This window comes from Sphaerodactylus townsendi, linkage group LG11 (genome assembly GCF_021028975.2).
Source record: "Sphaerodactylus townsendi isolate TG3544 linkage group LG11, MPM_Stown_v2.3, whole genome shotgun sequence".
Taxonomy (NCBI): Eukaryota; Metazoa; Chordata; class Lepidosauria; order Squamata; family Sphaerodactylidae; genus Sphaerodactylus; species Sphaerodactylus townsendi.
The window spans coordinates 50,909,218-50,923,168 of NC_059435.1; the positions used below are offsets into that span (position 1 = coordinate 50,909,218).

At 41.7% G+C, this 13,951-nt stretch overlaps 1 protein-coding gene across 3 annotated transcripts in view; it reads left to right on the forward strand.

Moving 5' to 3' along the window:
- Positions 1 to 13,951, forward strand: part of CALCR (calcitonin receptor) — a 156,579-nt gene that overhangs the window by 99,575 nt on the left and 43,053 nt on the right. For all 3 annotated transcript variants that reach the window (XM_048511374.1, XM_048511375.1, XM_048511376.1), the window contains 2 exons: positions 161 to 271; positions 12,223 to 12,335. In XM_048511374.1, coding sequence (XP_048367331.1) covers positions 161 to 271; positions 12,223 to 12,335 — 224 coding nt within the window. The remainder of the gene's footprint in view (positions 1 to 160; positions 272 to 12,222; positions 12,336 to 13,951) is intronic.

Sequence of the window (13,951 nt, forward strand, 5' to 3'; positions counted from 1 at the left end):
CCCACATAAGCCAGATGTGATTAATTTTTGTGAATGCTATATTTTATTTGGTAATCAAAGCAGACAGATCATTTTTAGTATAGAAAAACAACAGAACAAGGTAAGTCGCGTGTCCCTGCAAAAAAACTCTAATGAAGTCTTGCTCTTTCTGATTTACTAGGTCTATTCTGTAACCGCACATGGGATGGATGGCTCTGTTGGGATGACACCCCTGCTGGAGAAGAAGCGGAGCAAAATTGCCCTGATTATTTTCCAGATTTTGATCCAACTGGTAAAGTGCTCCTTTTCCCCACCTCTTTTCTTCTTCTTTTTTTACTTACTTAGAGAATGTGGTGAAGAGTTTAGAAATGAAGGTGAAAGTCAATTATACATTTAAAAATGAACATTTTCAAAGGGCTTGAATCAATCTATGTTGCCACAGGAGGTGGTGATGGCCACTAACCTGGATAGCTTTAAAGGGGGCTTGGACAGATTTATGGAGGAAAAGTCGATCTATGGCTACCAATCTTGATCCTCCTTGATCTGAGACTGCAAATGCCTTAGCAGACCAGGTGCTCGGGAACAACAGCAGCAGAAGGCCGTTGCTTTCACATCCTGCATGTGGCCTCCCAAAGGCATCTGGTGGGCCACTGCGAGCAACAGAGTGCTAGACTAGATGGACTCTGGTCTGATCCAGCAGGCTTGTTCTTATGTTCTTAATCTTATTTATTTGTAGTCTATCTGAATTGCCTGTCCACCAGCTAGACACCCAAGAGGAATGCTTCTCTTAATAGCCTGTTGTCCCTTGACTTTATCTGTGTGCTCACTGAAGCCAAAGTAATGAAAATGGCGGTGTTTGTTTTTAATGCCTGCCTTCTTTTATAATCATTTCATTTTTAGATGTAGCAGCTGCTAAAGCTGGTTCTATCCTGTAAAATGAATCTCGTTATTCCCATGGTCTTCCTCTTGTATTTCATGCTTCAAGACAGCTTTACAAAGTTCCTGGAAGAACAGCAGCAGCAATAACACTTTATTATGCCACAGAGGCCTCTTGCCCATTATTGCTTCATGCATTATGCATCAATGTGCATGTAACCAAACAGACTGACAGATTGCAGCCTTCAAAAAGATTATTGTAAGTTGTGTGTGTGTTGTCAGTAAACAGACAACGTGGTCAGCCTGATCTACATTCATTGTAGTTCAGCAGCACAAAAGTAGCACGTGTTGTTTTAGCGCAGCTTCTGAATGGTTGAAACTGCAGCGCATCTGGAATCTCCTAACCCTTGAATGTTATCTAATACATGTGCACGGATTAAAAACTGCATACACTGGTAGAACCAGAAATATTAGCTTAATGGTTAGGTAGGAATAAAATGACCTGGTACAAAGGAACTCAAGGTTTTTGTACAATTGATGGCTGCCCAGAGCAGAGAATTTTGGCAGCAGATCAGGCAGAAACTGGATCTGCTGAAGTTCCCCCTTTCTACAAGACTGTGAAAGATGTGCCACTCTGTGCCCACTCTGATTGCTGAGTGGGGAAATAGTATTGCAAGCTTCCTGAAACTGCTGAGAACTACTTCAGACATTGCACATTTATTTTCTAGATATAATTATCAGTTAGAAAATTGCATTCTATGTATGATTTATTTGTTTATTTACTTGTATCCCACCTTTATCAAATCGGAACCCAACAACAAAAACATGAGAAAATAAATTTAAAAAACAGGAGGAGGAACAGTTTCTAATTATGGTGGAGATACCCTCCCCCCCCCCCCGCCCCCCGCCTCCTGCAAATCTTCCTGCTGGATCTAGGCTATGACTCTCAAGCTAAGTACCTAATGTTAGGTCTCGGACCCTTAAGCCAATAAACAGACTCTGAAGCATTGATCAGTAGCATTTATTGAGTAGGCATCAAAGCACCACACCAGTAAAGCCAGTTCTGATGAAGCTAGCATTCACAGTCCCCATTATCGTCCAAGCGAGCCCTCCTTCCCGTTTTCCCAAGAATTTGTGAAAAACAGCCTTTGGAGCAAAGGCGTCTCAAGGTTGCGAGCAGATAGCAAAAGAAAGCCACCTGGCTTCCTGCTCCATGAGATAATGAATACAACATTGTTGCCACGGGACAAGAGGACCAGGGAAAACCTTGTTGTCTACAAGCATGTGAAGCCCTAAAACAAAAATCAAGGAAAGAATGCGCAGATGGCAATGGATGCATGTAGCAGGCTGGTTACATATATTGTAATAGCAGCAGCAATGTGTTATTTTAAGCAGTTACATAGTTCCAGGAATGCATCTCAATCACTAGATAGCATCCCCTGTCATAAATAGCATCCCCCTGACACCTGCACAGGAGAGACACAAATGCTTAGCCTGACTTCCCTTCTCATTTGCTTTGCTATTTTTACATGCTGTGGAGACTCATTATGAATCAGAGTATCACACCCCATATACTTGTCAATAATCAGATCTTCACATATATAAAATCAATGTTTTCACTCTATTTAATATGCAGATGTGGTATCTGCAATTTGCCACATCAAAACGCTGTCTGTAGGAAATTTATAGTGTATGTATACACCAGCCCTGACTGAAAAGGTGTACAACTACTGGTTAACAGGAGAAATGGTGCGGCACATCCATGCCTTCCCTCCATCCATTCCTTTTAAAAACTACAGTGAGCATTTTTGGTGATTGAAAAATGTACTCCAGTTCTTTTATCTGTCATTTTTTCTTTGTCTCATAAGATATAAGATGGAGAGGAAGACTAGAATATAGAAATGGTTTAAACTGTGCCCACATCAAAGCCATGCATATGAAATATACTTCTACCGTAGCCAGCTGTAAAAATATGAAGTTACAGTAGCAGACCATTGATGGAATGGTCTGTGTCACTGCCCTTGGGGAAATGGAACATCATTTAGGCTGGGGGAAAACTTCACTCATGGAGTTAGATGGCTCAGCTGGGAATTGAGCTGCAAGGAGGCCAAGTACACCAGAATTACATATGCTAATTAGAAACAGGCAGTCAGATTTTAGCATAAAATCTTTGTTTTTATTATGTCAATTTTACAGCAACCAAAAATGGATAAATCACCCTAGTCTGGGCATAACAGATTAATTCTACATCCTAATTCATGCTAAAAGGGCACAGCAGACACTGGCAGCATCAGATACCCCCAAAACTGAATTACTTCCTAGTATCTTCCTAGTGACCTTAGGAAAGGCAGTTCTCTTCAATGACATGCGCACTGCCATTTTGGATAGCCAGTTCGAAACCAAATGCAACCTTAAAATTCATTATAAAAGATGGATTCCCATTATTCTTTCAGGGTGACATTATTTGGCATTAACGACAAATGTCTGCACCATATCTTACATACAGCTTCTTCTATAAAAGCTGTGTACCAAACGAGCTTTTGGAAACATATAATTCATGTTCTTTCTTTTATTTGAAAAGTCCAGATTTTCTTTCACTTTCCATTTTTTCATACTGTGGTTTCTGCCTACTGGAGTCAAGGGCTCTCTTTACTGCTACTCTTATGGCCATTTAAAGTATGTATCCATAGTCATCACATTTCCCTCCATGCCCACCCATTCTTTAGCTACCCTGAACTTTTTCAACTTGAGGCTGTTCCCTTACCTCTCTGACCTACTCATTAACTTCCACTTCAACTGAAGTGCCTTCTCTGCAGGGCAGTTTATCAGGTTTCACTGGTGCACATCACAGTTACTCAGCATGTCGGCCTGAAGTGAGAAATGGACTTCACAGGTGATTGATCATCACAGCAGGGTTTAATCAGAAATAGAGAATCAGGAAATCTCGTAGAGACTGCAAACCAGTTCCTGCTAATAGATGTGGCTGCCACTTGATTGTGCCTGTAAAAAACATGTACTATACTGCATTGTCTGAAGAAATGTGTTAGGCACTGACATACAGATAATTGTCTTCAAGCCTGATATGTTCCTGCCAAATGAAACCATATAGATTCTCAGATTGAAGGTTTCCTGTTGTTGTTGTTTTTTAATTCCTTTTTTTAGAAAAGGAATTGATAATAAAACTGCAAAGATTGTCATGCCCTTATATAAAGCAGTGGTGCGACCGCACTTGGAGTACTGTGTCCAGTTCTGGTCGCCGCATCTCAAAAAGGATATTGAGGAGATAGAAAAAGTGCAGAGAAGGGCAACAAGGATGATTGAGGGACTGGAGCACCTTCCCTATGAGGAGAGGCTGCAGCGTTTGGGACTCTTTAGTTTGGAGAGGAGGCGGCTGAGGGGGGATATGATTGAAGTCTACAAAATTATGCATGGGGTAGAAAATGTTGACAGAGAGAAATTTTTCTCTCTTTCTCACAATACTAGAACCAGGGGACATTCATTGAAAATGCTGGGGGGAAGAATTAGGACTAATAAAAGGAAACACTTCTTCACGCAACGTGTGATTGGTGTTTGGAATATGCTGCCACAGGAGGTGGTGATGGCCACTAACCTTTATAGCTTTAAAAGGGGCTTGGACAGATTTATGGAGGAGAAGTCGATTTATGGCTACCAATCTTGATCCTCTTTGATCTGAGATTGCAAATGCCTTAACAGACCAGGTGATCGGGAGCAACAGCCGCAGAAGGCCATTGCTTTCACATCCTACATGTGAGCTCCCAAAGGCACCTGGTGGGCCACTGCGAGTAGCAGAGAGCTGGACTAGATGGACCTTGGTCTGATCCAGCTGGCTTGTTCTTATGTTCTTAATTTTACATAATCAAGGGTCTAGGCAAGATTTGGAAAGACAATCTGTTAGTAGATCCAACGTCATTTTTGCATATAGGTAAAGGGTGATGTTCCAAGGAAGTGAAATGCGAATGAATAAAGAAATAGAGCACAGGCTTGTATCTCTTCTGGGCCACTTCCTAGTGCTAGGAATCAAACCCTTTATTTCTGTGTCCCCCCCCCCCCAAAAAAAAAATAGAAGCAAAGCCAAGACTTAATTGGTATGAGAGGTTCATTGAACAGAACATTTCAAATGGTGTGCACACAGCGCATCAGGTCTTAGATTCTTGGCTGTAGAAAAATAGATCAGAATCTTTTCCATTCATACCAATAACCACAAAACACTCTCTTAAGAAGAATGGCATTTTGGATTCACATCCTTAAAACCATGTCCCCGTAGGACCTTAATGATAGGCTGGCTCTATTATTATTTGTATGGGTTAACTGGAAAAATGACGTTGTGTCCTCATTTACATTGAGTACAATTAGAACATGTCCCTTTAAGTCATTCTTTAGAAGCTGTTTTCTAAGGCGAGCAGCTGTGTCTTGTTAATTCTTATTCATATCTTTGCCATGTATCTTATCTTATGCATCATACCTTCCACTTTAGTGGTGGACACAGAAAAGGTGTTACAATCTTTTCCTTGATTTAGATTTCATATGCACCTTTACCACCTGAGGAGGGAAGAGGGGTGTTGAGGGCACAGAAATAAGATGCAGAACAAAACATGTTGTGGAATAAAATTTGGCCACAGCCTGTTTTACTGGTTATACTGGCTAAGGAAGCAGAGGCGCAGCATAGGGGACAGATCCAATCACTGGACAGCCTGTTGCTGTCCTCCATTGATAGTTGTTTTGTAGCGTATGACAATTTGTGCAGTGTTTTAAAGTGCAAAGTTATTTTTAGGCCTGATGTTAATTTTGGGTTGAGACCAAAATGATACCAAAGGGTTAGACTTCAGCAGTTTTATTTTTATTGTCCTTCTATGACAATGTTCATAGTTATTAAAAACAACCTGTATTGACTTTTTTGTGTTTTAGTTACACAGCACTTGAGTAGAACTGCCATCTACTTCTGTGCTTTCAGGGTAAAAGAAGTGAATTACTTTATAGCTGGTTAGTATTACAATAAATTAGATGCTCTTGTAATATCATTATATTGATATTTCAGATTGCTAAGAAGATACAGTGCTTTCCTATCCACCACTACTGTGTCTCTTGATGTTATCTATAGCTTCATGAATTCCCATGAGGATACAGTCTTTTAACTTAGGAATTTTTCAATATGGTCTATATTATAATCTGAAAAAAATACTGTAAGAATATTTAAATGATCTTGTCATTCTTCAATCTTTCGTGATTTATTATTTGTATATTACATATTATTTGTATATGCTTAATTGTGGGAAGATTATTGTCTGTCATATTTGTCATTTTGTATTGCTCATGTTATCAATGGATAGCATATCTAACATATAAAAATATCCCTTGGCAATTTTATTCCTGTGTTATCTATCTTTATTATTCTAATATGTTGTGTTATCTTGAACTATATCTTGAACTTGAACCCGAGAACCCCCCCCCCCCACTTATCTACGTCCTTGTCACCAGGTCTCAGTGTTCTATTTCTAAATATCAGATCAATTAATAGGAAGACTTCTGTTCAGGATTTAAATCTTACTGAGTAGACTAACCTGGCACACGTCGCCAAAATCTTGCTGAAGGAAGATACAGGAGTGGGAAATGATGGCGCTCTTTTCACAGCACAAATAAAACATCTTGCAGATGTTTTTAAAAGATCCATTTCAGCTTTTTTTGTCCACCTCCCACCTCTCCCTGCCCCCAGCTCTCACTTTGGATTTCTCCACAGCTCACATCTGCCATTTTCTTCCCCCTTAGGAGGCTCCGTGCTGCTGCCATTTGCAGAATGTCCCCACGGAGTTTCCTCATATCATGACGACTCATACCATGATGTCATAGCTTTGCAAAGAAAGAAAAAAGAGCATCACATGCATACCAGACACCCACCATATTACACCAACAAAATAAAACCTCTAGTAACCTTCCCAAAAAAGACAACCCCGCCAAAAGAAACTGGAATGGATTAGACACAGGCCGTGGTTGATGCAGGTGGGCTACCTTAAATGGGGAAACAACCATTAAATGGCAGCCTGACAACCTTAGTAAGTTCATAAAGATGTTACGTGAACAAACGGTCTTTAATTCTTTCCATTTATATACCAATAATGTGGTCAAAAAGTATGTAAAATAGATGTCTTAGCTTCACTAAAGGTCAGTTACTAGATGGGAGATATTTTAGAAACTCTGTGGCATAAAAGTTTGATAGTAGAGTATCACATCCATACCCAACACCTACCATATTGCATAAGTTATACAATTTCCACAGGGTATGGTACCATACCATTGCTTAACACTGTTCCCTTATAGTAAACCTACTGGAAATTTTTGAAAAATATTTTAAGTGGTCTTCAGTGTTTCCAGATCTGTGACCCACCCATAACAAACCCAGTGAAAGCTAGGACCTACTGAGCAGCAAGCACATGATACCACATGATACCATAGTCATGTGATATGAAGAGTTATAGTCTCAGGCCCCTTCCGCACAGGCGGAATATGGCGGCCTGGGGACGGCAAAAACGCCGGCCCCAGGCCGCTGTTCGGGGCGCAGCTGCATTGCAGCAGCGCTGCCCAACCGGCAAGAAACTGGCGTTTCCCGGGTGTGCTGGGAAGCGCACTTTTGTTGAAACGCCGGCTTGAAGCCGCTGCTGTGTGAACAGCAGAGGCTTCAAGGCGCCTCCCCCCCACTCCCTCCCTGCACTTACGTTGTCCCCGGGCCTCCGGCGCGTCGCCGAGGCCTGGGGACACGCCCCCCTGCCCTGCGACACAGGAGCAGGCACGCAGGGCCGGGGGTGTGTGTCCTCAGGCCTTGGTGACGTGCTGGAGGCCCGGGGACATGCCGGATTGGCCGGGCGACGGCACTCTGTGGCGCCATCGCCCTGGCTCTTTCTGGGACCGTTCATGCGAACAGTCCCAGCGTCGTCGGGTCGGCGTCAAGTACGCCGACCCGGCCGCTTCCGCCTCCGTGCGGAAACGGCCTCTGACTTTTCCTTTGGTAAAAAGGAATCTTTTGCACCAGCAAATCATTCTGCATTCCTGTTCTGCTGCTCCTGTCAGAATGCTGCTCCCTCAGAGCAGAGCTGATCGTTGTAGTCTGGAGATCAGTTGTAATTCTGGAAGAGTTCTACGTATCCCATTGGGGTTGTTAACCCAATCTGAGATTGTAAAACCAGAGGGATTTCACCCCTTTTTTTCTCAAGCCATTTTACTAATGAAAATCACTTTCAAGTGGCTATTTTTCAGCAACTGCACTGTGCCTGTAGAACATCCTCACAGAATATTTCAGGGGGCTGCTACGCTTCTGGCAAACAGAAAGTCTTATTCAATGGAAATTTTGGAGCAATCTTCTGGGGAAAGGGAACACGTGTTCAGAGTGTTTGTTTTTAATGTTATTTAATTGTATGTTTTAATTATATTCAATGTGGTTTTATTGTGTTTCATTATTTTTTTACCATTTAAATGTTTTAAATAAATATTATACCTCAAAAATGTGTGTGCAGTGCCTTGGATGTGAGTTGCAGTCATGCAGAGAGCTTGCAGCCTTCACCCCTTTCCAGTTTTACAAGCAGACCACCCCCCTTATTAGCCGTTTTAAATGTCAGTCAAAAAGGCTAAGAGGAGCATGGGAATAATTTGGAGTTGCAAAACCTTCTTCCCTCCTCATAATGCCCAGTGAAACTGTGGAGCTATAGTTTGCCTTTTAAGGACCAAGGGGACTCATTATTTCTATCAGGTCTAGCTTGGCTCACTGTCCACATCTTTCATTGCCTAATCTGGGTTTAGACCAGTGACTTGGTTTTCCATGAAGAGTGGTGGAATGAAGCGATCACTCCCCCCCGCCCCCCAAATCTGGCAACTTGCTGGTAATTAAATCTCCAAAACCTATCTTCCAGCTACTTACTAAAGCCATACAGAGCAGAGAGTTGTCAAAGGAAATGGCTTCTGATTGATTACTGTTGTTCATTGCCAATGAGTGAGGCTCGCTGAATAGACTCTTGGGAAAAGAGACATATTGTTTGGATTGCATGATTACCACCGCAATGATTCTCCAGTCCCGAATCACAAGACTTTTCTAAGCATGTAAAACTCTCCAGCTACTGTTGTTGTTGTTAATGTTATTATCCCTTGGATATCAATGGAAGGACATGAGGTAAATTTTTCAGTACGTTGTGTTCTATGGCAGAGTCATCTTTAATATGTTTAAGAGTTCTGATGCTTTCCAGCTTTAGATGGTATCTGGCATCAGATGCAATGGAGAAGACAGTAAGAAAGCAGTCTAAGATTATCTGCAAGTTAAATTGATGGGCAGCTAAGATAATATGTTCTTTTTTTTCCTTGTATTGCCTGTGCACGTACTACAGTTGAACCCCCAGTGTGATTGTTCTGAAATCCAGTTATTCCATAATAGTTTCCTTTTGAACTGCTCCAATGTGTTTATTCCAGGTGTTTTCATATAACTTGTGTTCCTGATCATAGAAAGAAAACACATACCATCAACAGCTGGGTCAGCACATTTTTTTCTTAACATGGGTCAAAAGAAGAAAAACACTACAACGTTAGAAAAATATTTATTATCTGTTTAGAACATTTTTATGCCACCTCTTCAGAAACCTGTCCAAGATGGCTGACAAAATAAAAGAGCTTACAGTGCAGTCCTAAGGAGAGCTATACTCTTTAATGTTCAGTGGATGTGGCAGAGAGGGTTACTTTGCCTTTAGACAGGGTTGCCAACATCCAGGTGGTGGCTGGAAATGTCCCAGCATTACAACTGATGTCCAGGCAACAGAGACCAGTTCTCCAGGAAAAAATGTTTTCTTGGGAGGTAGACTGTATGGCATTATTGCCCATTGAAGTCCTTCCCCTCCAAAACGGCACCACCCTCAAGGTTCATCCTCCAACTCTTCAATAATTTTCCAGCCTGGAGCTGATAGCCCTAGTTTTAAATGTAGTACAAATTCCTCTACAGATAAATGCGCTCAGAATAGAATAAAATTTAAAAAATGTTAGATCGGTTGATATTAGACTAATAAAATAATATTAGACTTATAATAAAAATGTTAGATTGGTTGATATTACTTACCAGTGTGTGAGCCTGTAATAGCACACTAGTAATTCACGTTGAAATGTGTGAAATCTGTAAGGTGAATAAAGTTATGTAAAGGACAGTGGGATTGGAATAATCACGCTAATGTTAGGGTCATTTGTTTCTTTCCCAACACATCACTTCTCCAAAGCAAACAACAAGTTCTGGATTTACCGCCCTTGAGTTGCGAGATAGTCAGGAAATATAACTCTTAAAACAAATTTAAAATATCGAAAATAACTGTTCTCAAATCAAGATATGTAGAGAGACATTACTTGGTTTCTATCAATAGTTTTAAAAGATTTCATAAATAAATGAATAAATAAAATAACCACTGTTTAACCATTGATAAGAGTCCTGAACAGGTGTGAATGAGAGGTCAGAAGTGCCAAATAGATTGAAGTCATAGCATTCCAAATGAATGAAAGCAGAGACTGGAAAAGGCCAGATTATTGTGTTCATTAGAGCAAAATAACGAAGGATGATAATGACAAATTAATAGGTGCAGTTTGTTCAGCCTTTATTATTTTGCTTCCTCTTCTTCATCTTCCTCATTGGCATACAGAATGATTGTTTCTGCTGCCACTAGGGTTGCCAACCTCCGGAGGGAGGTATGGAGTTCTGCTGGAATTACAACTGATCTCCAGACTACAGAAATCAGGAGAGGCTCTATGGATTAACATAGTTTAGGAGAAACAGAAGTTCTTCCTCAGGTACTTCCCCAGATCTCCAGGAACTTCCCTGGTGTCTTGGGGTTCCTTCCTGAAATATGGCAATCAGCTTAAAACTACCGGATCCAGAATGCACACACACTATGAATTGGCAAAGGATAATATTTATATCCCAAAATGGGTCCTGAGGCAATGTGAGATAAGCTGGCAGGAAGGCCAGAGACAAAGAACCGATTGCCTTCTGAGGTTCCAACAAAAAGATAGGAAAGGTCTGATGAGTCTTCAGGACCCAAGAGCATGCCTGAGCTATTCTCCTGAATACTGATTGATTATTAGGATGAGTGACACAATGACACAATGTGGATTAGGGTGACACTATGGAGATTAGCTATCCCCTTTGTTCAGCCAGGCATACTTTATGGCCAGGAGAAAAGTTCAGAGGTCAGCCACCTTCCTGCTCAGGCTTGACACACAAGATGGATCCCAAAAGTCTCAGAGACATGTCCATTTCGTAGGGAGCAGTATCTTGCTCTGTTGCCAGTCTTCCTTCCCCCCCGCCCATCGTCCACTTCGTGTCCCCCGCCCATCATGCCATCTTAGTGGAAGAAGGGGTCCAACTGCTTACAATGTTTCTGGAAGTGAGTCCCATTTAATAACATTAGGTTTATTTATGAGGTCAAAACATTTTGCCATGGCTCATGGCCCATGAGCTCCATTGTTATCCTGGCGCAAAACAGCTATGGGAAGGTGTTATTTGCCCAATTGGTGGCTGCGCACATATCCCATCAGCACACATTCAGTCCTCCAGTGGGAGAAATGATATCCCCTGGGTCTGTTTTGGAACTGGAAAACAGCAAGGGAGGAGACTAAAGCTGCTGCTCCTCCCATGCCACAGTCCCAGTCTGAATCAGGTCCAGGCATACTTAGAAACTTGGGTCAGGGGGACCACAAAGAAAAACATGTTGCCCTTTTGGGACTTGAGCAAGCCTGAACAGAATTGTACCCATTGTTTTTGCATTCTCTTTCTCAGTTCCCATTTTCTGACACAAAAATATGTGACATACTTTGAGTTGCCATTTCAGCCAGCAGCACCACTTGATTCAAAAAGAACTAATTGGTAGATAGGTGGGAGTGGATACAGTCTGCAGCCCAGTCATGTGAGCAGCTGCATCAATGCACTAATTCATAGAATCAGACTGGCATTACTTTCCTCTTTCAGGAAGAATGTGACACAAGGAATTCTGTCGGTGCAAGGTGGTTTTCTCTTCTTCTGTGGCAGCCCAGATTCTACTCCAAAAATCAAAAGCATTTTAGGATGCCACTTGAGGGAGAAGATGGGAGACTCATGCTCTGCAGAAAGGTGTTATTGTGCCCATGGAAACAAATGTCTGAATCCATCTTGTGTACCGGCCAAGTTTTGTTATTTTGCTCTAGCTAAGTGAACATTAATGCTGTGGTATTTTATAGCCTGTTTTCACTGAGATAATAAATGAGAGAGAAATGTCATTTGTAATTAATTCGATATTTAAAAACTAAGCATGTAGACAGTCTTATAAATGAATTACGCCCACTGCCTTTTTTAATTCACAGAAATGGCCTCAAAGTCCTGTGATGAGAATGGAAACTGGTTCCGGCATCCTGACAACAACCGAACTTGGTCTGATTACACACAGTGCAATTCCTTCACAAACGAAAAGCGTAAGGTAGGCTATTAACAAATCCATGTGACTCTGGCTGCCGCTCAAACTCTGCACATTTTCTATCAGGAGGGTGGCAGCTCCTTCCTCTCCCCCCCCCTCCCACATCCCCCTGAGTTTCATGCAAATGTACCTCAGGAGCACCTATATCAAAACTCACATGTTGTAAATGACAGATAGGTATACTTTACAAACTGAATGAGTTTATCTAGTAAGTGGGCATACTTTAATCAGGTTTCAGCAGAAAGCTGGAATATCTAGAAGAAAGGAGGATTGCCGTCACAGCAATAGTCTGTCAAGTATCTCTCAAGCCAACTGAAGCCTTTCTAAAAAGCAATCTCTTTGCAAGGTATATGTGCAGTCATTCTGTCAGGTAGTCCAGCTGCAGATGAGTGCTGTGATGGCTTGAGCAATCTTTGCAGTAGCAACCTGTATGTGGACAAAGGTAGCCAGAACTGCTTGCCTGCACTGAAGATCTCTGTTGACTACGTCTCTCTCTTTGCCTTGCTCATACGTTCCAACAGGGCGGCCCAGCTTCCTGCCCAGCCAATATGAAAAATGTATCAGCATCTGGAGAAAGAGGCAGAGTCCAAACATGTCAGCATATACCTTTCCTTTATTTGTTGCCTATTTCATCATAGTTTGGGCAGTACATATATGTTTTGTGGCTTAGATTGCATTGCCACAAGTATCACTTAGCAGTAGATTAGTGCCCCAGCTGTTGGCTTTGTTCCCCATTAAAGGATGTGGCTGGAACTAGCTTTGCTTGCAAGAGATTTGGCAGCCATTCTTTCTTTTAAAAAAAGTAAAGAAGATATCAGGATACATGCATTCCACTACTAGAGGTGGGGAATATTCAGACTTTACGGAAAAAGAGAGTCAGATCACACACACATGCAAATTAAGACAATTCTGTGGGCGAGCAAGTGGTTTTCCTGGCATTTGCCAGCTGGTGTTTTTATTTAAAAGGTTAAGAGAGCATTCTCACCGAAACTGCATATCAAGAAGCTGGAACCCCTAGCGAATAACCCTTAGCAGCCGAGAGAGAGAGAGAGAGAGAGAGAGAGAGAGACAGAGACAGAGAGAGAGAGAGAGAGAGAGAGAGAGAGAGAGAGAGAGCAGTTTGAAAAGCTTGAAAATGGCACAGGTGCTAATAAGCACAAACAGAGCCAAGTTTGTGGGTTCTAAATATAACCAGGTCACCAATTATGGGTGGCATCTGTGATTGTTGCTGTTTTTTTTAAAGATAAATGTTTATCAAAAGTTTTAGCTTCCCTGGGTTTTTCCCCTTTGACACATGTGCATTGTTCTATTGCCACTGGGATATTCTGGTGATAGGAGAATGCAGCATGTTGCCTAGGCAACTGTGTGATGCTTCTTTCTCTGCATGTACGTTGTGTGTCTCTACTAATGGCCTATCATCTCATGCTCCACATTGACCAATATGGATTATCTTATGGAAGAGAAGAAGGAAGCTGCAGCCACTTTGATGGCTTTAGAATTACATTCACAGAAAGTCCTTTTTAGCAATCAGGACTGTTTAACTGGTGTGGAGGACTTGGAGGGCAACCATAAGCAGGTCTACTCAGAATCCTACAGAAGTATTCTCAATGGATCTTACT